This window comes from Muscardinus avellanarius, assembly GCF_963383645.1.
Source record: "Muscardinus avellanarius genome assembly, chromosome: 2".
NCBI lineage: Eukaryota > Metazoa > Chordata > Mammalia > Rodentia > Gliridae > Muscardinus > Muscardinus avellanarius.
Window position 1 is genome coordinate 94312339 of NC_137787.1, and position 27880 is coordinate 94340218.

Sequence of the window (27880 nt, forward strand, 5' to 3'; positions counted from 1 at the left end):
AAAGGGGGAAGTGGGGAGGAGGGCACCAAGTACTGTGTGAATATATGCCATTGTCAACATGATCCACATTATGTTGTGAGACTATAGTGCACCAATAAATAAATGAATATGTAAATAAATACATATCTACAGTAGTCAGCAGGGAAAGATAGGGGAATCTTATTCACTCATCCATCCATCTATCATCTCTCATTCTAAATTGCTATACTTGCAAGTGTGTGTGTGTGTGTGCGCGCACGCGCGCGTGCGCGCGCATAAACATAGATTTCTATACATGTTTATCTAAAATCCAAATAAAAATTATATAGACAAAGTAAAGGGACAAAAATGTACTTTGTAGCCATGTATACATAGAAATAGAAATAGCCACATACTGGTATTTATGAAAAGAAAACAAATTCCCTGCAATGTACATGATGTACATTCACAAACATATCAAAGCCAATCAATAAGCCAAACATGAGAAGGAGGGAGGGGGAGGGAATGGGGTGGGAACTGAGGAAGGACTTAATGAGTGATGTGGGCATGCATTCCTCTACCAGCTTGTACTCCATTAAGATGTATGACTACAGTCCACCAATAAAAAATATTAGAAAAGGAAATAAAAGAAAGGGAAACTAAAACTCCATAAAATTATTTTATTTAATTATGAAGTCATGTATAATGTAGCTTCTATTTTTAAGTACTTTGCCAAGTAGTAGGTTCCATTTTTAAGTACTTTGCTAAGTATTGTAAATGAAATGAAGAAGACTATGATATTTATAATGCAGTTTTTTGTTTTGTTTTGTTTTGTTTGTATGTGTATCTTACTTGATATTAAACCCGGAGGAATTCTACCTCTGAGATATACCTAGAGCCATTTCTTTTATTTTTCATTGTGAAACAGAGTCTTACCCAAGTTGCTAAGGGCCTAAGTTGCTAAGGGAGGCCTCAAACCTATGATGCTCCTGTTTCAACCTCATAAGTACTGGGATTACAGGCATATACTATCATGCCCGGCTGAAATTTTATATCTTAGAAAAAAAATAAGAGGCATATAGTATCTACATGTTGGTTTCTTTGTATGTGGGGATCTTGAAGAAGAAGAAAGCAAAGTATGCTCCTACAACAGGTTGGTAACTGGGAGACAAGGGAAAAAAAGGTCCTAATCTCTTTGCTCAGGAAGTTGATAGTTAAAAAGTCACAGCAATGTGGACAAGAATTTCCACTCTAGCTTTGTTTCCCTTCTTCAAACTTCTCTTTAAGTATCAGGTTCCTTCTCATTATATTCTATCTTCACAAGTTATTTCTTTCCAAAAACTTCCTCCCATCTCTTTTGAATTTAGTTCATTTTTCTCTGTCTAATATGCCAAGAGTTATTGTTTTCAAGGAGTCTTCTTTAACATTCCTAACAAGACTAATGTATAAAATAGCTCTGTTTAACACTATGACTTTAACTTATTAGCTCAGATCAGTATTTTAATTTTTCATTTGTTTGCTAAATATTTTGTTAGTAACTGCCTCCTCGACTAGAGAAGAAACTTAGAAACTAATTTATTACTGTGTCCTCAATTTATGTCTCAGATCAAAAGATCTACCTTACCATTGGTAGATCTTTAGTATTTCTTCAGTGAAACACTATTTATTACCCTCTATCAGAAGGGTAATAAATGAATTTATTTATGTATATCAATAAATGCATAAATTTATTTATGTATATCAATTAAGAGTACTTGGTGGATGTGTAGTGTTTAGAACCAGTACCATTTATGTAAATGCATTATTGGTAACCTGGGTTTGGATTCATGTTGCATTCCATTGCATGTATCTGATGAACAGGAAGCAAAGCTCTGTAAGGTTTATATTTATGACATCATTTCCCCAAAGTATGGAAATTATGTTAACTTGGTTACTTATAAACAAATATAAACTGGGTGTGGTGACACATGACTTTGATGCCAATACTTGGGAGGCTGACATGGGAGGATCACAGGTTAGCAGCCAGGCTCATCAACCTAATGAAACCCTGTTTCAAAATAAAATAATGAAATAGGTTCGAGTATGTGTCTTAGAGGTAAAAAGTTTCTGGATTCAATCCCTAGTATCGCACATGAAAAATAAAGTAGAGAGAGAGAGGAGAGAGAGAGAGAAGGGAGAGAGAGAGGAAAAAGAAAGAAAGAAAGAGCAAAAGGAAATAAAGGGAAGGAAGAAAGGAAGAAAGGAAGAAAGGAAGGAAGAAAGAAAGAAAGAAAGAAAGAAAGAAAGAAAGAAAGAGAGAAAGAAAGAGAAAGAGTGAGAAATATCTGGGGAGAAAAAGCTAGAATTATTTTGTTTTCAAACTGGCTCTTCACTTATTTCTTTTGCTGATTTATTCCTTCCAGTGGTTAACTTTGAAGTGATTTGGCTCTTTATTAACATCTTAATTAGAGATTTTTCTCCTATTAAAAAAGAGGCAAGCAAGAAATAATAGGATTGGTCAAGTTATTTTCATATTGACAAAGCAGATCTTAGCATAGCAGATACAGACAAAATCTATTTTTATAATAATCTCTCATTCATGCCAATTCTTGGTGGTATTGGGGTTCCTGGAAGCCCTTCTACCTCCAGCTACACTCCCAAGGGCTACACTCCCAGACCTATTTTTATACTTTTTTATTTTAATATGGAAACAGGGTCTCTTAAGCCAGCGCGGCTGGCTTCCAACCTGGGTGATCCTCCTGTCTCTGCCTCCCAAGCGCGGGGATTACAAGCATGCACCACCACACCCAGCTTCATTCATGCCAATTCTATTAGTGATATTTTAAAAACACATCCCATCGGTCTTTGCAGTGATTAACATAGATCAAAAACATTTTTTATTGTGAGGCTGAAATGAGGATTGCAGGTTTGAAGACAGCCTCAGCATCATAGTGAGATTCTCACCAACCTAGCAAGACCTTGTTTCAAACAAAAAATAAAAAAAGGATAGGGTGTAGCTCAGAAATAGAATTTCCCTTGATTCAAACCCAACCTACACACACACACACACACACACACACACACACACGTGCGCGCTCATAGTTGTTCTTTCTTTCTTTCCTTTCATCAATCTTTCTTTCCTTCTTCCTTCCTTCCTTCCTTCCTTCCTTCCTTCCTTTCTTTCTTTCTTTCTTTCTTTCTTTCTTTCTTTCTTTCTTTCTTTCTTTCTTTCCTTCTTTCTTTCCTTCCTTCTTGCAAGTAATCTAGCACTGAACTACATCCCTAGCCCTTTTAATTTTTCTTTATAATCCTGAGACAATCCTCAAACCCACAATCCTCATGGCCTCCTCTTTCACATAGCTGGGATTACAAGAATGCACCATCTTATCCAGCTACTATTTTTAAAGTATAATATTCTCATAGTTCATACCTGAACCATTTTCTTAAAATGCATTGATAACTTATTTTAGCTACTAACCCAGACAAAATTCTGATGTATTTCAGATTGTGTTTTCTATTTTAATGTTTATTTTTTATTGTTTTCTCTATCTCTGTGGACCATTTCATTCTGTGATACAAATAACTGGCCAAAATATGCTTTTGACTTTTCATATAAATGTAAACTGCTATGTAGTGTGCCATCAAGGTTAACTATCACAAGAAAACATTTGCAGAAGAATTCATGCCATGGTATTCCCAACTTATGAGATCCTTTCAGAACCACGCTAAGGGTGCATGAGTGTGTGAAAAAATTTCCAATCTGCTTTTGCAGTTAGACATGGTCATCATAAAAAGAAATGCTTATATGCATACAGATGTTTATCATCATTACTTACTTATGTTATTTGCCTGTTGAAAGTAATTAGAAATGAGATTAGCTAGTCACAAAAAAGTATGAAATCAGATGTTTTCCCTAATATGCAGAAGTTAGGAAGTAAAAGGGTCATAGGAGGAACTCTAGACGAAAGTGGAGAAACCATAGATGAGGAAATAAGGAAGCCTAACTGGGAGTGATGGGAGGGTAGAAAAGAGAAATTCCCTAATGTACATTCACAAATATATCAAAGTCAATCACTAAGGTAAACATGAGAAGGAAGGGGGAGAGGGAATGGGGTGGAAACTGGGGAAGGGCTAAATGACTGATGTGTGCATCACTCATCTACCATCTTGGACTCCATTACGATGTATGGCTACAATGCACCAAAAAAAATTAAAAACACCAATGTGATTATTTAATGAACACAGGGGCATTCTAACACTGAGATACACTCCAGTTCTTCTATTTTTTTATTTTAAAATAAAACCAGGTTCCATTAAGTTTACTGAGAGTTCTATTAAGTTGCTGAGTCTGATCTCCTATCTGCATTCTTCCTGTCTTGCATCTCAAGTACTGGGGTTACTGGAATGTGCCACCATGCTTGGCTATTTATTTCTGAATTTTTAAAAGTGAGTTTTAAATGGCAATCCTACTTATATACTCAATCTTGTTAGCTTCTGGAATTGTTTTTCATATTTAATTCACTGATCCCCTGCTTGTTTGTTGTTAAATCAATATGTGTGACATAATTGGAATATAAATGTATCATAATCATTTCACAACACTCAACTTGGCACTTCATGAGTGTGTGTCACTAAAAGACTAAATAATTGCAGCCTTCAGCACTTTGGGATAAATAACTTTGTTTCTGTTAAATACAAATCAACATTCCAGTTATCCATTGCTTAAATATTCTCAATTAAGATTTATTACTCAGTCTTGGATACATTAAATGCTTAGAGCAATTTATACGACAGAAGATTTTAATTTACTACTTTAAGCGATTTCTATGTTTAAAATGTCTTCATATTATGAAATTTATCCCTTAAGCATTATGTAAAGGAACTTGTCAATCAGCATTACCTTTTGTGGCTTAATCTTAAGAATCTAGTGTACTATATATTTTCTTCACCTCATGTTTTCTCTTATATTTTAATATAGCCCAATAAAAAAGCAGTTGTTTATTTAACCTTTAGCTACACCTACAATTTAAAAATATTTGATTGACACAACCCAGTACTTTAAAAAATATTTTGTTCTATTTTACTTGTCAAACTATAAAAATAGTGTGGGAAAATTATAAAGCTGTAGGTATTAAGGCTTTTTTAAATGGCTTTAGATAAAAGACTTCAAGAGTGGACTTATATTGATTCTGGTCTTTTATCCATTCAGTATGTGATACTTTCACAAGTCACATGATTTTTTTCTAGTTGCCAAATTCTAGGAACTATTTCAGGTGAGATGATTCATATGAGGGAGGATGTAGGAGATTCTGAAATCTTAGCTTGATAAGATAAGCAACAAGAATCAGCTGATAAATTTAGCTTAATAGCTCTCTATGTTCTTTGTGACTTCTTACAGTAGGGTGAATTCAAAAGAATGATTTTTAAGGAAAAAAAAGATTATCAGATTAACAAGGCAGAATACTCAACTAAAAATTGAATAATAAGATTCCTAAAATCTCAAATCATTTATTTGGGTAATTTTAGACTTTCATTTTGTTATACAATAAATAATACAGAGAGAGCTAATGTGTACTTTTTTGATTTTCACCAATTGGAAAAATTACATAAAACTATAGTGCAATATCACAACATAGATATTAACCATTATACAATATAGATTTTATGTTTTCTTACAATCATTGGTGTCTGTTTGCTTATTTAATGCCTTATATTTAGCTAGGCATGGTGGCATATGCCAGTAATCCCAGTACTTGGAAGGTTGAGAAGGAGGATCACTGGTTCAATGCAGTAAGTCTCTCATCAACCTAAAAGACCCTGTTTCAAAATAATAAAAAAAAAAAATACATTAGCTTTGGCGATGTATCTCTAAGGTAGAATGCCCCTGAGTTCAATCCTCAGTGCCACAAAAAATAAAAATAATAATTATTTATGTCTTATCACATGTAGGCTCCTATATCTATCACCATAATCAAAATACTGAATAATTCCAGCACCATATGATCCTTTATGTTTCTGTTTCATAACTACATCTTCTTAACCTCCTATCATCCCCCCCTTTTTTCACATGTTATTCTGCTTTTAGAATTTTATCCTATCAAAGTATTTCATAAATGAAACCATATAAGATATAACCTTTGGAGATTACTTTTTTCCATATATTTCAGGGGAAAGTCAATAAAGTTATCTCGTATATCAATAGTTTGTGCTTTTTTGTTGCTGAGTAGTATTCCAAAGTATCAATGTACCACAGCTTGTTTAACCATTCTCTTAAAGGATATCCAGAATAATTCTATTTATTGACTATTATGAAGTTAGTATAAGCATTCTTGTACACGTTTTTGTATGAGCATGTTTTCATTTCTCTGGGAAAAATTCCCAGAGGTACAATTTCTAGGTTTTATGGTAATAGCCTTCAAAGTTTTATAAGGCATTAACAGCTTGTTTTCAAGAATAGCTGTACCATTTTACATTCCCACAGCAATATATCAGTGATTCAGGTCTCTGCATCTTTACCAACGTTTACAATTCTCACTGATTTTTATGTTAGCCATTCTGGTAGGTATAGAGTAATGTTGTAATTTAAATTAGATTTTCCTATGATTTTTAACATATTTTTATGCTTTTACTTAGCATCTGTGTATTTCCTTCTATTCATATCTTTAGTCAGTTTTCCAATCAAGTTTTTTATACTGTTAAATTTTGATGATACTTTCATTGGTACTTGTCTTTCCTCGGGCATGTGGATTATAATCATTTTATCCCCAAAAGAAGCATATATAAATTTCCTTCCACAGAGAAAAAGTTTTCAATTTTGACATTCTTGTTTTAGAATTGAGACAATCTTAGGCATATTATGAAAAACAATCTATCTCTAATAATTAAATGAGCTCCCATTTCTCAGGAGCAGGGATTACCAGAGAAATTGTTACACGATTATTTTTGGTGCAATGTATTTGTACATCATAGTGAGACTCACAGTGATACCAATCCACCAACACAGCACTTTGCGTTTCTTTCTGTATATACGCCCCCTCCCCTTCCTTCCCTCCCCTGCATTTTAGTGAGGTTGTTAGTGAAATCTGGTATGGATATAACCTTATTTGAACTGTTCCCTTCCTTGATCTTCCCTTTCTCCTTTATTTTTGTGTTCACTTCAGAGAGAAGCCAGGGATAGCACAGAGAAATGCTTGGGTTTTCCCAGCACATTTATCTTTGACATACTAAATGTCAGTATTCTCAGGAGGTATTAAAACGTTGCCCGAGAAAACAGTGAATAGGCTGTTACCTTCGTGCTGTTTCCCCCAGGAATCACTATCCCCCAGCAGAGCTAAATTCAATTATTTTGAAAGCAGTCTGCCCCAGGAATGACCACGGCATTCTGGTGAACTCTTTTCATTCTGTATGAAAAGAGTTCCATTTTTTAGTATCCAGAATATTATAATTCTTTTCCAGGTATGATGCGGGATGGAACTTTTTGGTATTTTCTCATTAATATACTTTCAATGGCCAGTTTTTTGTTTGTTTGTTTTTGGTTTTTTGCAGGTCTGAGGGTGGAACCCAGGGCATTCCACCTTCAAGCTACACCTCCTACCCTATTTTTTATTCTTTATATTGAAACAGGGTCTCACTGAGTTGCAGAGGGCCTCACTAAGTAGCTGAGGCTGTCCATGAACCGCGATCCTCTGATCTCAGCCTCCCTAACACTGGGATTACAAGCCTGTGCCACCACTCTCACTACCTCAGAAAGTTTTTACACTTCCACTACCTCAGAAACAAAAGGGATTGTTTTGTACCACCTGAAGACAGCAAAACAAAGAGCATTTAGGAGATTTCGATGTTATTTATTAACCCCTCTAGAGGCCTTGAAGGAAATCATCTATAGTTTAATGTTCAGTGTCTTTTCTCCATTTGAATTTTCAGTGTTCCTCTGTCCCAAAGACTCACTATTATGTTTGTTTCAGAAAAATTTAAAAGATTTGTTGAATTTGCCAAAAATAAAAATGTGAAAGTTTATAAAAGAATGCAGTGTTTATAGCCTGGTATGGTGGCACATTCCTATAACCCCAGTACTTGGGAGGTAGAAACAGGAGGATAGTGGGTTCAAGTCTAGCCTCAGAAACTTAGTGATACCCTCTACAACTTAGTGAGACCCTGTTTCAAAATAAAAAGAAATAAAATAGAGCTAGACATACAGCTCAGAAGCAAAATGATTTTGGGCTTAACTCTCAGAATCACCAATAAGAATATGTAGTGTTTAAAATTTTTCTGGACGGGCATGATGACGCACACTTGTAATCCCCACGCTTGGGAGGCAGAGACAGGAGGATCACACAGGCTCAAAGTCAGCCTTGCTGGCTTTAAGAGACTCTTTTTCCAAATTTAAAAAAGAGTACCAAAAAAATCTGGGAGTGTACCCCAGAGGGAGAAGGGTTTCCAGGAACCCTAATACCACCAAAAAAAAAAAAAATCTTAAATTTTTGTATTATAAAATCACCTGGAAAATTAGAAAAATGTACACACACACACACACACACACACACACACACACACACACATATACACATGACTGGAAATGGTCCAAACTAGTTAATCTGGTATTTTTGGGAATGGGATCCAGGAGTGAATACTTTTAAATGGCTTTACAGATCATTAAAATGTACAGACAAAGATGAGAAATTTGAAGTAAAATTTAGTATGTGGTATAAAATATTAACTAATTGCTGTCTCTAAAAAGCTTCCATTTTAAAATTCTTTTTTGAATAAAAAACTGCCCTTATATTTTAACTCCACATTGCATATTATATTGATTAAATCTTGAATCATTTAAAAAAGGAAATAAATTAGAAGCATACAGTGAATTTCACAAACTCACTTGTAACAACTCTCAAAACTTGATGTTTTAGTAATATAAATTACTAATATAAATTATATTATTTTTAACCATTATGTAGTCATTTCTTATACCAATTTGTAAATTATTTTTGTCATGAGGACAGTTCCATGTTATTGGCAATTTCTATTGCCTCAAAAAATTGAAAAAGCATTTCTGCTTAAGTCAAAACATTTGAATAGACTGTCATGATATCACAAACCTATAACCCTAGTGCTTGGGTGTCTAAGACAGGGGAATAGCAGATTTAAGGCCAGTCTCAACAATTGGCAAGACTCTCATAAACTTAGTGAGACCCTGTTTCAAAATAAAAAATAAAATAAAGATGGGGGGTGTAGCTGAGAGGTAGAATGCCCCTGGTTTCAATCCTCAGAACAAAAAAAAAAGTTCAAATAAAATAATATACTAAGGGAAAATTTTTACTTAAAGTAAGGAGTGTAAAAAGCAAAGGATATAGATTAACTCTGCTTTTACAGTAACAGGAAAGGTAGTTAAGAAAGTATCTTTTACACAAACCTTTCTCAATGTAAATGGTAAATTCTCTTTCATTCACTTATTATATAGCTTTTTCCTGATTTTCTTGTCTGTTAACCAGATTTAGCTGATTTTAAAAGTTAATAAATGCATCTTTTAGACTGAGACTATACTGGTACATTCTTGAGACAGATCCTGTAGTCGTGTATATGTGTGTGTGTGTGTGTGTGTGTGTGTGTGTGTGTGTGTATGTGTATGTGTGGGCATGAACCTGTGTGTGTGTGTGTGTGTGTGTGTGTGTGTGTGTGTGTAGTACTAGGTATTAGATCCAGGGGCATTCCACCTTTGAGCTATATGCCCAGCCCTATTTTATTTTTATTTTGAAGCAGGATATCACTAGGTTGATGAGTCTCACTACTTCCTGAGGCTACCCTCAAATCTGCAATCCTCCTGTTTCAGCCTCCCAAATACTGAGATTACAGGCATGTACTACCACACCAGGCTAAGATCCTGTAGTCATTTTGAAGACTGTTAAATATTAGTCAAACCCTCTAAAGACCCTTTACTATAGACATAATTGTATTTTTTTTTTTTTTTGGTTCCAGGGCAATTTTACAAATTTGCTCATATTTGGCCTGTGTTTTCATAGCTATTGATTCAGCATTCTATCATCACTCAGCAGTTTCTATTGCATTAAACTATTTAGTTCACTTCTTTGTGACTCATCTTTTGAAATATTAGCACAACAGAGAAAGGATTTGAAAATTACTTCAATAAATGTGTACCAATTAACTCTTCAGTATTGTTGGGAGTTAACTGATAGGAACAGTGAAAAAAATCTTATGATGCAAAAACATTCATATTAATAACACCTAAAATATGTGCATATAAACATTCATATTTGCATCATAACCTTACGATGAAAAATATTTAAATTAATAAACCTCAAAATATGTACAATATATTTATATTCTTGAAAATCAAATATATTTTATCAATTTCTTAGATTCATCGTAGGTTTTATAGAGGATTTCCATTCTATTTTATAAATATGGGAATTAATGTGCTCAAAAATATTCAAGGATTAAACTAAGATGGTTAACAGGAGATAAACAGAGGGGGCCATTACATGCATATATGCTCAAATATTTTTTTTCAAATCTTTTCCTTATGAATCCTAAACCTATTCATTGAAAGCTACTCAATCTTAAAAACTGATGTAGAAATTTAGGTCATACTGAGTAGACCCTTCAAAACACTGTTTTTGTGTTCTATTTGTCATAGTTTCTCAGTATAATTAGCATATTAAAAATTCTGTAATGAGAATAACTTTACTAGGAAAAATTTCTTGAAAACAATCTATAAGTTTCATAGTGGACTTGATTAAATAATTCAATCACTCAGGGGTTTTGACTTGTCTTCTCTCTTCTAGCCCTGAAACCAGCCAGTGAAAATAACAGGCTATGTTATAGCCTGTGGGCACTCATGGTCCAACAGCAATGATGCTGAGTCGTATACCTTGGTGACCTCTGACACAGATCTCTAGAACGTCCTTGCTCTGTTTAATTCTGCTTTATAAAACTACAAATTACAGTAGAGAAAGAATAGGGTATTAGGTGGATGAGAGAGTTCTGAAATTGAAGGTTCGCGTGGGGTTAGGCATGTTCAGTATGAGTCCACACCCTCCTTTGAAAATGGAGATGCAGCAACTCAGCAATAAAAAACAAAATTATGTCATCTGCAGAGAACTTTATGTTAAGTGAGATTAGCCAATCACAGAAAGTGAAGGCGTGTGTTTTCTCTCATATGTAGAAGCTGGCGAGTAATTGGGATATTACAGGAACTTTAGATGATGGAGGAGACATTCCAGTGGAGCCAGGCTGGTGGTCTTGGGGAGGGAAAGAGGAGGAGGAACTAATGAAGGAAACACTTCCACTGGTATTGTACATGGATGAGAACACCAGTGTCAATCTCAATATTTCGTATGAGGAAAAGGGGGAGTAAGGAGGGATCCAGGGGAAAGTCCACCAGGTACTGTGTGCATGTATGTCACTTTCACTGTAAACTACATTACGATGTGAGATTATAATGCACCGATAAAAATTATATGTGTGTATTTGTATACATACACACACACACACACATATGTGTGTGTGTGTGTGTGTGTGTGTGTGTAAAATATAAAAAGAAGATGACAGAAACTTAAAAAATGCATTGCACAAGAAAGGCAAGATGAAAATATTGATTTCAATAATCCAGGTGAAAAAAATATAGATTATTCCATCAAAGTCAGGGGTAAAGCTAAGAGTGTAAATGCAATCCCTTTACCACTAGTGGAGATGGGTCACAAATCTGACTCTTCAGTTTTTTTTTGCAGCCAGAGCAAAGAGAAGAAATATGATCAGTTAAAATTTTATATTTTCCACATTTAGTTTTTTCTGGCATGGAGCCCTGAAAGAAATTTCTCCCATGGGTCCTTGGATAAAGAGGTCATCCTGTGATATACTGCTTTCCGACATTATATCCTAGGAAATCTAATAGAGGGTTTCCTGTGTCTACATCTTACACCACCTTTCATTCAAACCAGGAGAACAATGCCTGAACAGCTCAGTCCAGCAAAGAGAACTGAGAGGTACAAACAGCAATCTGAAAACGCAGCTTGCTGATGATTTGGCTTGACTGAGAAATGCAACTACGAATACCCAGAGGCATGGATGCGTTACATACTTCAAAAGAAATTATTCATACATGTATATATTCATTCCGTTCATGATAAAAAGTTCATAATATAAAATTGAGGTTATATTTTATGCCATTATTCTGTAATGAATATATTATTATATAAAGAGCCATGTGCTTTATTTTAGTATGCTTTTCTTGGTGTATTTATAGTCTCACATCGTGATGCATTTCATAGTGTGATGACACGCATGCACACTATATGTGCTTTAAACAGACAACAATGCTGAAGGAAGAATGGACCACTTATCAGAAAAAGTAGTCATCTAAACCTGGATTTACACTAAAAAAAATACATCAAGTTGGCTTAGGTATTGGCCAAATACCCAAATTTCTCTTATAAAAATATTGAATGGTCCCAGTATAGGAAAGGGGGCTGAAAAGGGAAAATTCATGTTGGATACCAGTGCACAGTACCTTAGTAAGGTCTTGTTCTAAAATAAAAAGTAAAAAGGACTGAGGGTGTAGCACATAGGTAGAACATTTCTATGTTGAATCCACAATATCCCCAATGCATGTGCGCGTGCACACACACACACACACACACACACACACACACACCCCAAATGGTGAATAGTGAAGACTTTTCACTCTAAAAATATATTAATAGAGAATATGAGAGTGATAGGCTTTAGGCTTTTGTTTGTATTATTATTTTTTGTGGCACTGGGGATTGAACCCAGGAACATTCTACCTCTGAGCTATAATCTTAGCCATATTTTATTTTTTATGTATTTGTTTGTTTATTTATTTATCTGTTTGTTTATTTATTTATCGCAGTAATGGGGATGGAACCCAGAGGCATTCTACCTCTGAATGACACCTCAGCCCTATTTTTTAGTCTTCGATTTTTTAATTTTTTAATTTTTTTTTTGTGGTACTTAGGATGGAATTCAGGGGCATTCTACCTCTGAGCTACAACCTCATCCCTATTTTTTATTCTTTATTTTGAAATAGGGTCTCACTGATTGGCAAATGCCCTCACTGAGTAGCTGAGGCTGGCTGGGAACCGGGATCGTCCTGTTTCAGCCTCCCAAATGCTGGGATGAAAACCCTGCGCCATCACACCCAGCTATTTATTTATTTATTTATTTATTTATTTATTTTATAAAACAGGGGCTCACTGAGTTGTGAAGGGTCTTGCTAAGTAGCTGAGGCTGCCCATGAACCATGTTCCTTTGGTCTCAACCTCCCGAATGCTAGGATTACAAACGTGTGCTACCATGCCTGGTTTATTTTTATTTTGAAACTGAGTATTTCTAAGCTGAGGCTTCTGAGTTGCTGAGGATAGTTGCAAACCTGGTATCCCCCTATTTTACCCTTCCACACAAGAGATTACAGGTATGTACTACCATGCCCACCCAGTGATAATTTTTGGCCGTTTTGCCTTAGTAGTTAGAGCCAATAATCTACTATTGACATAAAAAATCTTCAAACTGCATTCCTGTAATACCTAATTATATATTTTATAATTTTTCTGGTGGGTCTTCCAGACATCATTAGCAAAACATACTAGAAAATAGCTTATATAGTGTGTAGATATTTTGGATTATTTCTACTTAATTAAAATTGGTCTGGTAAATCAAGCCATTCTCTAGCGTGAAACTCACTGAAACTCACTGTGTAGATATTTTGGATTATTTCTACTTAATTAAAATTGGTCTGGTAAATCAAGCCATTCTCTAGCGTGAAACTCACTGTTACTCAGGCTGTGTTTGACCCTCTCTCAGTGTATGTGAGATCATAGTGTTCTCTCTAATCTTCCTTCCTTCATCTTTTTCATCTTAATTCTTTTTTGTAAAGTAGTGGTTATATGTGGTTTTCTCACTTCATTGTCTGAATGAGTTCCAAGAACAGATGGCTGCTTTGTATGCCAGAAGAGCAGTACATATGAGCTTTTCCACTGGTAGTTATGGGTCACAAAGGCCAATGTGAAACCACAGACTTACTGTTACACGGTGGGTCCTGATCTTGCTGAGCATGCCAGTAATTAAGTAGATGTGTAGTGAGAACACAGATTTCTAAAGAACTCTGGACACTCTTTCTCTTAAGTATAATATGAAGCAGTCATTCCTCTCAATGTCAATACACTGCTTTGACAATCAACAGAAGTAACTGTGAATACTTATCAAAGTATGCTGCTTCTCAGCCAGTTTAGACAATCTATCACTATTTCTCTTTTAGACTAGTCTTAGTTTTTGAAGGTTAATAAACTCTTTGTTTTACTGTGCTGGAGGTTAAGACATATTGTATTTAACTGTAATTAAAAGCTGGCATTCAAATATGACTCACAATGCAATTATGATCTCTATAAATTTAATTATGTTAAGTTGCCTCAAATGCTTTAGTATGGTCTTATTTTTAAGACAAAAATCTGGCCGTTTAAATTATTTCCCCCTCTCTCAAATCCAGTGGCTCTGGGTAAATATTGCTTCTGAAGTGGTTGCTCTGATGTCTAAGCTGTATAATTTAATTACAGGTCTATCGATAGACTATGTGGAAAATAAGCTTTACTGGATCAGTTCAGGAAATGGAACCATAAATAGATGCAACCTGGATGGGGGTAATTTAGAAGTAATAGAGTCAATGAAAGAAGAATTAACAAAAGCTACGGCCTTAACCATCATGGGTAAGTGCAATGATTCTATGAACAGAATGCTGCTTATTGATTGGAAGCTGATGAATTATGATGTGTTAAAAGCTTGAAAAAGTTACTGCTCCATTAACACCAAAAGCACATTCAAATTGCACATCTCTATGAGAATGTTTTTGCTTCATTTTTCTAAACTTTGGAAAACAGACACAAAAGATTATTCAGATCAAGAACTTAATGCTGGTCATAATACTAACTTTAAGGTGATTGATTCTTGACTTACTGAGACTTATATATTCTTATAGTCTCCTGAGGGAAAAAAAATAAAAGGGTGGGGGGAAAAATAAAAGGGTGGGAAGCATCTCAGGTGATTAGGAAGCTAAGAAAAAGGCATGGTTTCCCATAGAACATATCATCAACTAACATGTTGATATATAAACTAATTTTAAAATGTAAATTTTAATTTGAAAATATAGTTTGAATTTTTTTAAAGATGTAAGAAATTATTTCCCCTTCCCTCAAATCCTCTAGTGAGGATGCCTGCAATTTTATGTTTTGAATGGTGGACCCTAAGCTAAAACTCATGGTAGATCAGCCTATGGAGATTAATATTCCACTGACACAGGAATGTCAGTGGTTACATTTCATTAACAGAAAAGAGAAAAATTACTTTGCTTCATTTGCAATTCTAAATACTATGATGTAGTCAGGATACCTTTAAAAAGTTATACTGCTTATGAAAAGCAGTTTGGATATATATTTTTAATTTTTATTTGCTTACTTTTTGTATGTGGCACTAAGGATTGAACCCAAGCAATACCTCCAAGCTATACTTTAGTCATATTTTATTTTTATTTGGAAATAGGGTCTTGCTAGGTTGATGAAAGTCTCACGATTTGCTGAGGCTGTCCTCCAACCTGGAATCCTCCTGTTTCAGCCCCTCAAGTATTGACATTAAAAGCATGCACCACCACTCCCAGCTTGAATATATACCCAGCCCTATTTTTTATTTTTTTAATTTTTAAACAGGGTCTCACTTAGTTGCAAAGGGCCTCACTAAATAGCTGAGACTGGTGGTAAACCTGAATCCTCTTGTCTCAGCCTCCCAAGCTGAGCGTGTGCCACCATGCCCAGCTAGCTTGAATATATTTTTAAGTTTATTTATGTAGATAATCAGATAGGTTTCTCATTCTATAAATTCTATATTCTTTAATCTTTTAACCCTTTCACCACTTCCTAAATTTAATGTGAGGTATTTATTTATTTAGGTAATGAATGATCATGAATATATATATATATATATATATATATATATATATATATATATGTAACTCTATATAAGAGAGAGAATTATACACTTATATGTAAGCTTTATTTGAAAATTTATTTTCTAGGAAAAATGTATTAGCTTTTATTTCTAATCAGAATCAGATACTCTCTCTAATATGCAGAAGCTAGGGAGAAAATGGGTCATAGTAAAAACTAGACAAAGAAGGAGAAATCATAGATGAGCAAATAAAGCAACCTGAGGATGATGGTAGGGAGGAAGAGAAAAATTCCCTAATATACATGATATATATTCACAAACATATCAGAGACGATCACTAAACCAAACATGAGAAGGAGGGAGGTGGGAGGGAGTGGGCTGGTAACTACGGAAGGGCTAAATGAGTGATGTGTGCATGTGTGCCTCTACCATCTTGTACTCCATTAAAACGTATGACTACAATGTACCAATAAAATAAATTAAAAAATTAAGGAAAAGTGGAAATGTTTAGATATTGCACATTATTATATGAGATAGAAGAGTCTCCTTTTTTCTTTTGTATAAAAGAAACATATGTGTGTTAACCTATTATTAAGTATTATAATGATCTATCAGTTTTTATAGTTGGAAAATACAGATATTAAATATATTTGCCTGTTTCACAAAATTTGGAGGTGTATGTGAATACACTTTTAAAAATGGTCAGTTCCATACAAATGTCAAAATTGGAATCTTGTGCCACTTAATTTGATGCATAATATATTATCTAATTTCACCTAGGTGGATATTTCCAGATATCTGATGTTATCCTCCATTAGTTGTAGTGGCTCTCTTTAGTTGCAGCTTTTCTTAAATCACTATTCTATAATCACTTTCATGAAAGTGTTGTCTAAATTATTTCTAGAGGCTGAATTTTTAAAAATAGTTGTTGTTTTTTTCAAGAGGAGAAATGTAAAGTTGTAAAAAAAAAAAACCCTGAATTACCTTTAAACAAAAGTCTCCGATTTTCTCTCTAGCCTTTGGGCAATACTGAACCGTTTGTATACCAACCTGTTGAAAGTCTTCTGGCTTGTGTCCAGAAGCTGCTCATACACACACACACACACACACACACACACACACACACACACACATTGTACATGAAAGGTGGGTTACTTTAAAATAGTAATTTGATTAAAGTTGTTCTAAGAAGTCTATAAGACAATTTAAAAATGGTATTCTTAAGCACTGGGCGTGGTGGCGTATGCTTGTAATCCCTGTGCTTGGGAGGCTGAGACATGAGGATCAAAGCCAGCCTCTCTGGCTTAAGAGACTGTTTCCAAATGAAAATATAAAATAGGTCTGGAAGTATAGCCCAGAGGTAGAAGGGTTTCCAGGAACCCCAGTACCACCCCCCCCCATTTTTTGGAATGGTATTCTTATATTTCTTAGCTTTGCCAAATTAACAGGAACATTTGTTTTATATGTATTTTTACATATTTAAAGTACTTGAACAAAATGAGCAGTGATTCAATTCTGAAAGTGGTTGAATAATTACTCATGTTTTCAAAAACTAAATTCAAATATACTTTATGAAATCAACCCAAACTAGCAAACAATATAAAATAACCTAATACATTATAGGGAACATGTTAAAAATCACTCATAACATTTCAAGCAAATTCATTGACATTTTAGTAACTATTATTTACATTTTACATGGCATATAATATATATAGTATATATTATAAAAACTTGACTTTGTAGAAAAATCTAAGATTTTATGAAGATTTATTTTTCCTAATATAAATACTATGACCTGGTTCTTAATGCCAAACTTAGAAAACTCAGGACTATGAAAATAGTCCTAAAAAAATGGAGCAGGTAGTCAACTTTAGTAAAAAAGAAACTCAGGTTTCTTCACTGATAAAATCCAAGAAGGAAAGTTAGGGTGAGATCCTAATGCCTATATTGTATTAGTGTTATGAATCTGATATGACACCAGCCCTTCATGGAACCTAACTTTGCACAAATTAAAACCTTTTAGTAAGTGAGTGGTAGTACTGCTTTCCGGCACTACAATTTGATTAACCTTGCAAAATTAAAATAAATATAGCAAAAGCTAATAAGGACTCTACTGACAACACACTAGCTGGATCTGTCAGACTGCATATAGGAGTCTAGGGTTTGAACCATAATATACTTTACCAAAGAGAAGCAAGGAAGGAATCTCTACAAATTTCCCTGGCAAGCTCTGAACTTTCTCTTCTGCCAGGTTTCCCTCCTTTTTACCGAACTTTTCCTCAGTTTCTTTGAGAATGGAGAAAAGGGTGATGATTGCTTTCCACAGAGGATGCAGATTATAGTCATAAATAGCAATAAAATAGTAAAACAGAGCAACCTCACTACTCTCTAGGGAGTTACTGGTGATGAGTAATACTGAAATTGCACAACCAGAAGCCAAGACTAATTGTGTTATAGAGTGATTTGTTTTTATGAGTGTGTTGTTTGCCAGCTCCCCAGAGAAGCTAGTTAATCAATGGGGGATAATAAAATATCTGAAATTTTGTGTTTCACTAAAATGTAAGAGTGATTTTCCTAAAGCTTCATTATTATATATTTTTAAACAACTCTCAATCCTCAAGAATTATAAAGCCAGGCGTGGTGGCACACGCTTTTAATCCCTGCACTTGGGAGGCGGAGACAGAAGGATCTCACAGGTTCGAAGCCAGCCTTGCTGGCTTAAGAGACCCTGTTTCCAAATAAAAATATAAAAAATAGGTGTCTGGGAGTGTAGCCTGGAGGTAGAAGGGCTTCCCAGTACCACAAAAAATAATTATACATTGTAACATATGGGATTTCAAGTTTTACGCGGAACATTATACACAACATAAATTAAAACTAGCTTTGGAATTCTAAAGTTAGATATAGTGGTTGGTATCTGGCAATTTCTAGATAAAAATAAAGCAGTTATTTGATGATTCTGCCAACCCCAAGACATTAGAATCAAGATTACCTTATATATGCTTTAATATTTCTCTTGTCAAGAAGTAAAACTTAGTTTCCCTCCCTTTGAGTGAAGATTCAACTTAGGGATTCCTTTAAATAATAGAATAAGGCAAAAGAAGTGACATGTGACCGTGGAGACAAAGTCATAAAAGGCTTGTGACTTGCTGCTTGCCCTGTCTCTTGGGCAAAACCAGCTGCCATGTTGTGAGGAGACCCAAGCATCCCAAGAAGAACAACATACATCACAAAAAGATCTGCAGCACACAGCAAGTAGGGGAGTCATCTTGTAATCAGGAGCTTAGAGAGATTCCAAACCAGAACCAGCCCCATAGCTACTTCTAGATTTCTGATTCACAAAAACTTTTTTTTTTTTTTTTTTTTTTTGGAAGTACTTAGGATAGAACCCAGGGGCATTCTACCTCCAAGCTACACCTCTAGCTGATTTTTTTTTTTTTTTTTTTTTTTTTTGTGTGGTACTGGTGTTCCTGGAAACCCTTCTACCTCTGGGCTACACTCCGAGACCTATTATTATACTTTTTTTAAATTTGGAAACTGGGTCTCTGACGCTAGTGCAGCTGGCTTTGAACCTGTGTGATCCTCCTGTCTCTGCCTCCCAAGTGAGGGGATTACAAACCTGGGCCACCACTCCCAGCTTTGTTCTTTATCTTAAAACAGGGTCTCATTGAGTTGCAAAGGGCCTCACTAAGTACCTGAGGCTGTCCTTGAACCTTTCTCCTCCTATCTAAGTCTCCTAAATGCTGGGATTACAAGCATGCACCATGCCGAGCTCCTTTGTTTTAAAAATATGAAAATTAATACAATTACATTGAGATAGTCTTTTCATATGATTCTAATAGCTTATCAGTTTAAAAATCTTTTAAGTTTCTCCTAGTCCAAATAGAGAGTATTGTGTGTGCTTCTTCTGTTCTCCTGTGAGGCAGAGAGTTCACCTGGTCAGAAGCAATTTACACCCTGGATACAATGACTGCTTGATGAGACTCTTGACACCTTGCAAGTTCCTGATGAGCCTCTAACTTTGAACATCAATTTTTTTCCCATTTCTAAAGGCGATCATGTCAATTGTCTTTTCTCAACTTTTAAAATACTAAATAAAATATCATAATTAAAGCAGAAGCTTTAAAATACAATAACTAATGCCTTCTAAGTGGTATCTACCTCCATCTCTTGTATTTTTAAGTATTTAGCCAGTTTTAAGGGATTTTCCTTTTATAAATATACTGTCTTCATGAAATTATGCTCCTATTTATATATTTTAAAATAATTAGTATCATAAATAGTTGGAAGTCAGTTATACGCTATTCAACTATTTGTTATCTAGCTTCAGATATGGGTGTTTGGGGATTTTTTTTTTCAAATCACCTTTTATTTATTTATTTATTTATTTATTTATTTATTTATTTATTTTATGGTACCAAGATTGAACCCAAAGATATTCTGTATCTGAGCTACACCTCCTGCCCTTTTTACTTTTTGTTTTAAAACAGGGTCTTACTAGGTTACTGAGAATCTGACTAAGTTCCCGAGGCTGTCTTCCTCAAACCTATGATGCTTCTGTCTCAGCCTCCCAAGTACTTGCATTGCAGGGTGGTTACCATGCCTGGTCTCTTTTTTAATAGCTTTGACATTGTCCTGGTTTTTAATGTCAGCTGGAGATAGTGAAGTAAACTCAAATTAATAGTTGTTGTTTAGTGTGATGTACTTTTGTGAGGAAGGGAAGACTAAAATTATCCACTAAATTTAGGATGTTTTGATTGTTTATGGATTTCATTGAACATACTATTCCTTTCTGCTATTCATGTTTATTGTTGGAGACAAACTGCCTGTGTTATTTTTATGCTGAAGAGAAAGAAAAATAGCTTATAAAGACGAGAGAAAAGAAGTAGACTGAAAGAAATGAGCTTATTGGTACTTGGAGAAAAAATTAACAAAAATCAGAAAATAGCAGCATGATATTTTATTTGTATTTAGTACATTTGGGGCAGGGAAGAGAAACTTGAGTGCAAATAGATCACAGATTTAAAATAGGAGTACAGGTACTAAATAAACCCAATTAATTCTCTGTTTATGTAGAAAATCATTGGCATTTGTGGATTTAATGCTCAGCAAATGAGTTAGTTACAGATGACTTTATACTGGAATAGAATGTGTCCTGTAGTAATTTGTCAAGTTTTGCCAGGTCAGGAGTTTGAGTCCTGGGTAACACGATAAGTTCCAGCTCATATTTTCCTGTCCACTCCACACTCATTCCCTATGAGCTGGTTGCTCATTGTTCTCTGCTACTCTACTGCATATACTGCTACTATCATTTAAATTGAAATTCCATTGTGTATCTAATACTATTGTTACTGTTCTAGAGTGCTAATGATCTATGGATATTATACTTATCTTGATATTTGTAGATAAGGATTCCAAAGTTATCATGACCGCCAAGGGTATATACTTATATTTATATATTTTAATATGTCATAGTTTGGGTTGCTATAACAAAATATAAAGGAATGGTGGCTTATAAAAAACAATATTTTCTTTGTCATGGTGTGGAGTCTGGAAGTCTGCAATCTAGGTGCCACCATGGTCAGGTTCTCAAGAGGGCCTTGTGGGGTACAGACTGCTGACTTTGTGTATTTTCAAAAGATGGAAAGTGAGAGAGAAGAGCGAGAAAGAGAGAATACACAGATGCTTTCTAGTGTCTCATTTTAAGGGTGCTAAACCCATCCACAAGGACTCTACCCCATAACCTATATACTTCCCAAATGCCCCACTACCTAGAAACATCATGTTGGAGTTTGAAGTCCAACATATAAAGTTCACTTTAATATATATATATATATATATATATATATATATATATATATATGTTTATACCTTGTCTATCTATCTGTATCTATATCTATATCTATATGACACAAGTTAGGAGTCTCCATTATGTGATAAAATGACAGACATTTATGCTTAACTAAAGATCACTGGTTACCATTTAAGTCTACGTTAGATCCCTACTGTTAACCAACTGTTTAAGCAATCTGGGACAGTGACAATTACTTAACTCTAGAACTTAATGAAAATATGAAGTTTGGCAACCTGAGTCACATTTTAATCTTGCATGATTTTGTCAATAATAAGTTAATTTAGGGTGGAAGATGTCATTGTAAGCCATTAGAAAAATTGAAGTAATTCAAAAGAGACAATGGAAATTATGAATATAAACTATTGGGGCATAATCAACTTTATTTGATGTCATTATCAGTTATATCAACCTGTTTTATAAAATTAGGAAAATTATTTAGTTTGAGCTTTAGTTGAGATCTTGGATTTTTTTTCCCCATCTCAGCTAATGTGCAGCCTACTTGTAGACATGACCATTGGATTTATTTTTTTTACAACAAAACATTTTTAAGTTACTGATCTTTGAATATCTTTGTATTTACTGTAATTAGCTAGGTTCCATTTAATCTAAGAATCACTTGCCATATGCCAGCAACTTCTAAAGTTAAGAATGGAAACCTTGAGTCACATTTAAAAACAAAATGGTAAAAGGATTTACAATATGTCTACAAATATTTAAGCTTTTTCAACTGATTTTTTTGTTATCAACCCAAATTAGATATAGTATTGATATTTTCAAGAACCAATTTACTAGAATTGGGATTAATAAGTACATATTAGAAAGAGATTTAATTTTTGTTACTCTTGGAATCAACTGGGGAAGGGCAATGGCAGGTTCTACATGTTCTTTCAATCTCTTGTCAGAAACAGTTTTGGACCTATACTTCTCCAAAAAGAGAAATTGGCTTCTTTTGATTGGATTATGCACAAAATACTTGTTTTATATTATTGTTAAAAAGGTAAGCTAATAATCCACACTTATGGAGCCATTGAAAGGTTTTATCAACTGTAACCCACGAAGATGTTTGTTCACATTTTTTCTGGGCTTGCCTTGCACACTGCAAGCCATCATAATAGCTGCTATGAAGAGTCAGAGCACATGGGTAATCCACTCCTGGGAAAAGCCAGGCTGTCTGATTAAAGTGCTTCTAGACACCATCTGACTATCAGGGAATGTCATATTCATTTGCTTAAGAATGAACACAGTATTAATATTGTTGAGGATTAATTGTTTCAAATGCTCCCACTAGACTTCCTGTGATGAGGCCTTCCCAGTTGCCTAACCCCTCTGCTAACTGAAAACCCTTGAGAAACAGTAAAAAGCAAAATGTTAAATTTTACCACATTAACACAAGCTCTCAGTTTCTCAATAATATGTCTTAAAACTTGTATCTGTATTTTTTAAAATATTATTTAGTAAAATAAATAACATTAGAACTCTTTAAAGATAAATCATGTCTAGTGTTCAATTTGCGCTTTGAGTATGATTTTCATCAGCTTTATAAATAGTGGTAGAGAATTTAAAGTGTACATATAATAAAAAAAACCTAGTAAAATTGCGATAAAGAAATCATCACAAATCCTTTTTCCTGCCGTGTTTCTGAAGACAAATTATTGTGGCAAGTTATCATGACATCTACAGAACAGTATAAATGATGACAAGTAGCAAGCTGAGGTCTGAAGTATTTAATCTTGTTGAGATCCTCATTCTGGACTCTTCCAGATTCACATTGAAATCTAGTCTGAAGGGATTCTATATGCTGTCTTCTAAAATGGTGAAGAGTCTGATACCTCAAAAATTATAGCTCAGTAGTCCACCTTAAGACATCTTTCCCTCTGTTATTTGTTTGTTTGTTTGTTTGTCCATTTATTTATTTCAGTACCTGTGTTCGAACTCAGGGGGGCTCTACCACAGAGCAATATCAACAGTCCTTTTATATATTTTACTTTGAAAAAGATCTGCCTAAATTGCCCAGGCTGAATCTGAACTTGGAATCTTCATCAGCTTCTAGAAAATCTGGAATTACAGATGTGTGCTAAGGTGCTGAGGTTGGTCTGGAACCTGTGATCCTCCTGTCTCAGCCTCCCAAGTACTGGGAGATAAAGTCGTGCTCCACTATGCCCAGCTAAAAACTTTAAGTTTCTATATTCTTATTTTCTGAATGTAATTTAAATCAATCACTGGCTGAGGTGTCCTTTTCTGTGGGTTGTTAACTATGACCGACAGAAACCGGGGACTTTTGTGCAGTTGCCTAGTGTAATACAACCTGTGCATCTCTTCTTGTTGGGATATTGTTTTGAGGAGTGGGACTAATATAATAGGCTTTTATAGAAAACTATATTTGAAATAAAAGTTTTATTATTTAAAGAGATTGGAAACTCTACAGCGTTTTGTAGCAGCTAGCCAAGGGGTCAAAATGGATTGCATGTTATCAGGGATTGAGTCCTCCTTCCAAAGCCTCTTTTGTCCTGATTTTTCCCCCCACAATAGTTCTTCAATTCTCCAGAATGTACTATTGAGCTCAGAGAAACTGGGCCAGCTTCTTTCTTCAATTCCCAAATACATTTGAGAATACATTATATCAGAGAAAAAAAGTGGCAGACAAATTACATTTTTCTGGTGTGTGTGTGATACTGGGGTTTGAACTCAGGGGCATTCTGCCTTTGAGATATATCCCCAACCCTGTTTTATTTTTTTATTTTGAAACAAATTATCACTAAATTGTTTTTTCATTTTGAAACAGGGTCTCACTAAATTGTGGAGAGCCTCACCAAGTTACTGAGGCTAGCTGAGAGCCTGCAGTCCTCCTGTCTCAGTCTTTCAAGTAAGTGAGGCATGTTTGCATATGGTTATTGCAAGATACAAAAAAAAAAAAAACTATCCTAGGGTTTGCAATGTATAGCTCAGATATAGCACTCAGTGGTAGCACACTTGCATTGCATGCATGAGACCCTGAGTTTATTTCCTAATGCACATGGGCATGTACACACACACACACACACACACACACACACACATACACTACATTAGGAAATACAAATAGGTTCTGAGTAGAAAATAAATCATATTGAGGAATATATCAAATCATATTGAAGATACATCGCCAAAGGTAGATGATATTTTACCCATTAGAGTAGCTGATAAACACAGAGGGCAGTCAAGAAACCAAGAACAGCAAACCTAAGAGATATAGGACGGGTAAGACAGATGAAAAGGACACTTTACCTGGATTTGTGCTCTTGGCTGAATTACGGGTAGAGAAGACTTCAAATAAAAGGTAGATTACAAGCATGTGTCACCATACCTACCTGACAAATTACAATTTTAAGTAGAGAGGTCATATCATAGCAAGTCGTGCTGGAAAATGACAAACAAAAAATTGGAGTGAATCACTCAGGTATCTGAGGAAGAGCACAGAAGGAAAAGAGACCAAAGAATGAAAATGAAAATGTGGGCTGAGATAGAGCTTAGTGAGCTTAAGCATGTGCAGAGCCCTGGGTTCAATCCAGCTCCAAAAACACAAAGAAAAAAAAAAAGCAAAGATAACGAGTCTGACTAATTAGCCAAAATGTAAAACATGATTGCTCTAAAAAGAGAGCTTAAATCTTTTATTTTTCTTTTTTTCTCCTAATACCACAAGAGTAGAAATTGCTTTCCTCCTCTGTGGAACCTTATGCATTAAAAAATACCTGATAAATCTATGTGGTTTTACGGCCCTCATTAGCATCTAAGTAGAATATGTTGTTAACTTATTTGAACTTAAAGTAGTAATCTACAATAACTTCACTTTTTAAATGACTGCTTGTAGCTTCATGTGTATGAAAAATCCTTAATGATGATTAAATTAGTTCCACTGCACGTGTTTTGCTTTATTTCCAATTTATTATTCCCAATGTTGCTATTAATGGTTTTGCATTTCAATAGGAAAGAAATTTTGGTAAACACAATTATTTCAAGCTTGTACAGTTAATGTTCATAAAAACAGTAAGCCATAAAATCCCCAAAATGAAGAAAATAATTATAATTACTTAGAAAAAACTTGAAAAAATTCCTTGTTTGTTGCTCAATTTCAAATGTTCTTAAATTAAAAGCTTGAATGATTAATGTTTATAGAATAATATTTTACCAGTTAAAATTAGGTAGATTAAAAAATAACTTACTTAAAAAGATTGACTTTTGAGGAAGAAAATTATCTCTAGACAACAGTTTTCTGAAATCATGTGTTTATGAAATATTACTCAGTAGAAAGCATTCATGGAGCATATAATATAATGCTTGAGAATAGTTATTTTAATTAAGTCTTTAAAACAAATTAGAAAAGTAATTCTAGTTGCTGCCTGTCTCAGGGATTAGAAAACTTAATTTTCTTTGATGTGTGGGTGATCACTTATGGAATTATATTGGGTTTTTGTAGAATTATTATAGTGATTATACCAAGCTGAGTTATGTAAGCCCATTATACTTAAAAAAATAAAAATAGTGAAAAGCTTAGCAAATAACATATCATTTGAGAATAATCAAATAGTATCCTATTTACTTTAAAATGGTGTTTACAACAACTTTTCAGCAAAATATTCAGTGATTTATGTTATACTTGTATTCCACTTCTATCTGTAATTTGATATATACAATCTAGTTTATTTCAAATGCACTATGATTATACTATAGATCTTAAAGGTTTCTGCTTTCAAAGCATACTTTTAAAAACTATGTCACTCTGTGGAGCACACTTTGCAATGTCACTTAACTCAAGGAACTTCAAATATATCTACCTAAATTTTCTAGGCCATCACTCTTCTAATTGCCATAACGCTATTCATTAAAGTAAAAGTAATATATGAAGTATATCCAGGCAATTTGCCCAGCACTACAGACAGTACATAGTTGTCTACTCTAAGTACTCAAACCAGCATTAATGAAAAGTAATAGCCCATCAAAATTTACATTAAATGTATGGATTGAAATCTCTAAAGGACTATATGTGATACTTTTCCAGCAATTTTTGTCACCTTAAAATGCTGTGTTCCAATATGTTGCTCTTAATACTAATTACCTACCAGAATGGATAAATACAATTGCAGAATACATCATAGGACTATTTTTGTAACCAGATTATAATTAGGGTCAGAGAATGTTCTCATTAACCTAATGGAATAATTGAATTATCTAAGCTTTTTATTCCTAAAATCATTAGATAGGCATTCCCATTTGTAAACTGCTATATGTGAATTTTATCTAGATTCATTTTCAGGACAAAGATTACATTGTCTATGGATAGAAACATGTACATTTGATATGTTTAATTTTTTGAGTTTTGAGATAGTACAGTTTGGATTTTAAAATAGCCCTCAGAAGTCATATGTTACGTTATGCAGCCAGGTTCAGAGATGAGACATGGTTGGAGGGGTCCCTGAGCATGTAGCTTTGAGGACTGTGTAGGTTCCTCACCCACTCCTCTCGCTCTCTGCTTCTGCCTGCAATGATGTAAGGGTGGGTTCTCTCCGCCACACGCACCACTACTGCAGTTTCTGTCTTGGAGCCAGCCAAATGTGGACTGAACTTCGGAAACTGTGAGCCAAATAAACTTTGCTTCCTCTAAGTTGTGCTTGTCAGGTACTTTGGCTGAAGTGACAGAAAAGTCTGACACAAAACAAACAGGGGAGCCAGGTGTTGTGACATACACTTGTAATCCCAGCATTTGGGAGGCTGAGACCAGAGGATCATGGTTCGCAGACAGCCTCAGCTACTTAGTGAGGCCCTCCCCAACTCAGTGAGACCCTGTTTCAAAATAAAGAATAAAAAATTGGGCATGGGGGTGTAGCTTGGAGGCCGAATGCCTCCGGGTTCCATTCCCAGACCCGCAAAATAAATAAATAAATAAACAAATAAACAAAAAGGGAGTAACTGTTTTATATTGCTCATATTTTTCTTTTAATTTAGAAAGTAGCCACATTTTTAGAATAGAAAGTGACATAGAATGCTTTAGATTTTTTATAATAAATGATTGAATTACAGTACTCCTCTTTTATTCTTGGGTATAGCATGCAAAAGCCATAGTGCAACCAGGTGTGGTGACTCACG

The 27880-nt window shown here is 34.5% G+C and overlaps 1 protein-coding gene across 1 annotated transcript in view; it reads left to right on the forward strand.

Annotated features, from left to right (window-relative positions):
• LRP1B (LDL receptor related protein 1B) overlaps positions 1–27880 on the forward strand; it is a 1956425-nt gene that overhangs the window by 1337698 nt on the left and 590847 nt on the right. Inside the window, exon 32 of the mRNA XM_080689945.1 lies at positions 14523–14672. Coding sequence (XP_080546071.1) covers positions 14523–14672 — 150 coding nt within the window. The remainder of the gene's footprint in view (positions 1–14522; positions 14673–27880) is intronic.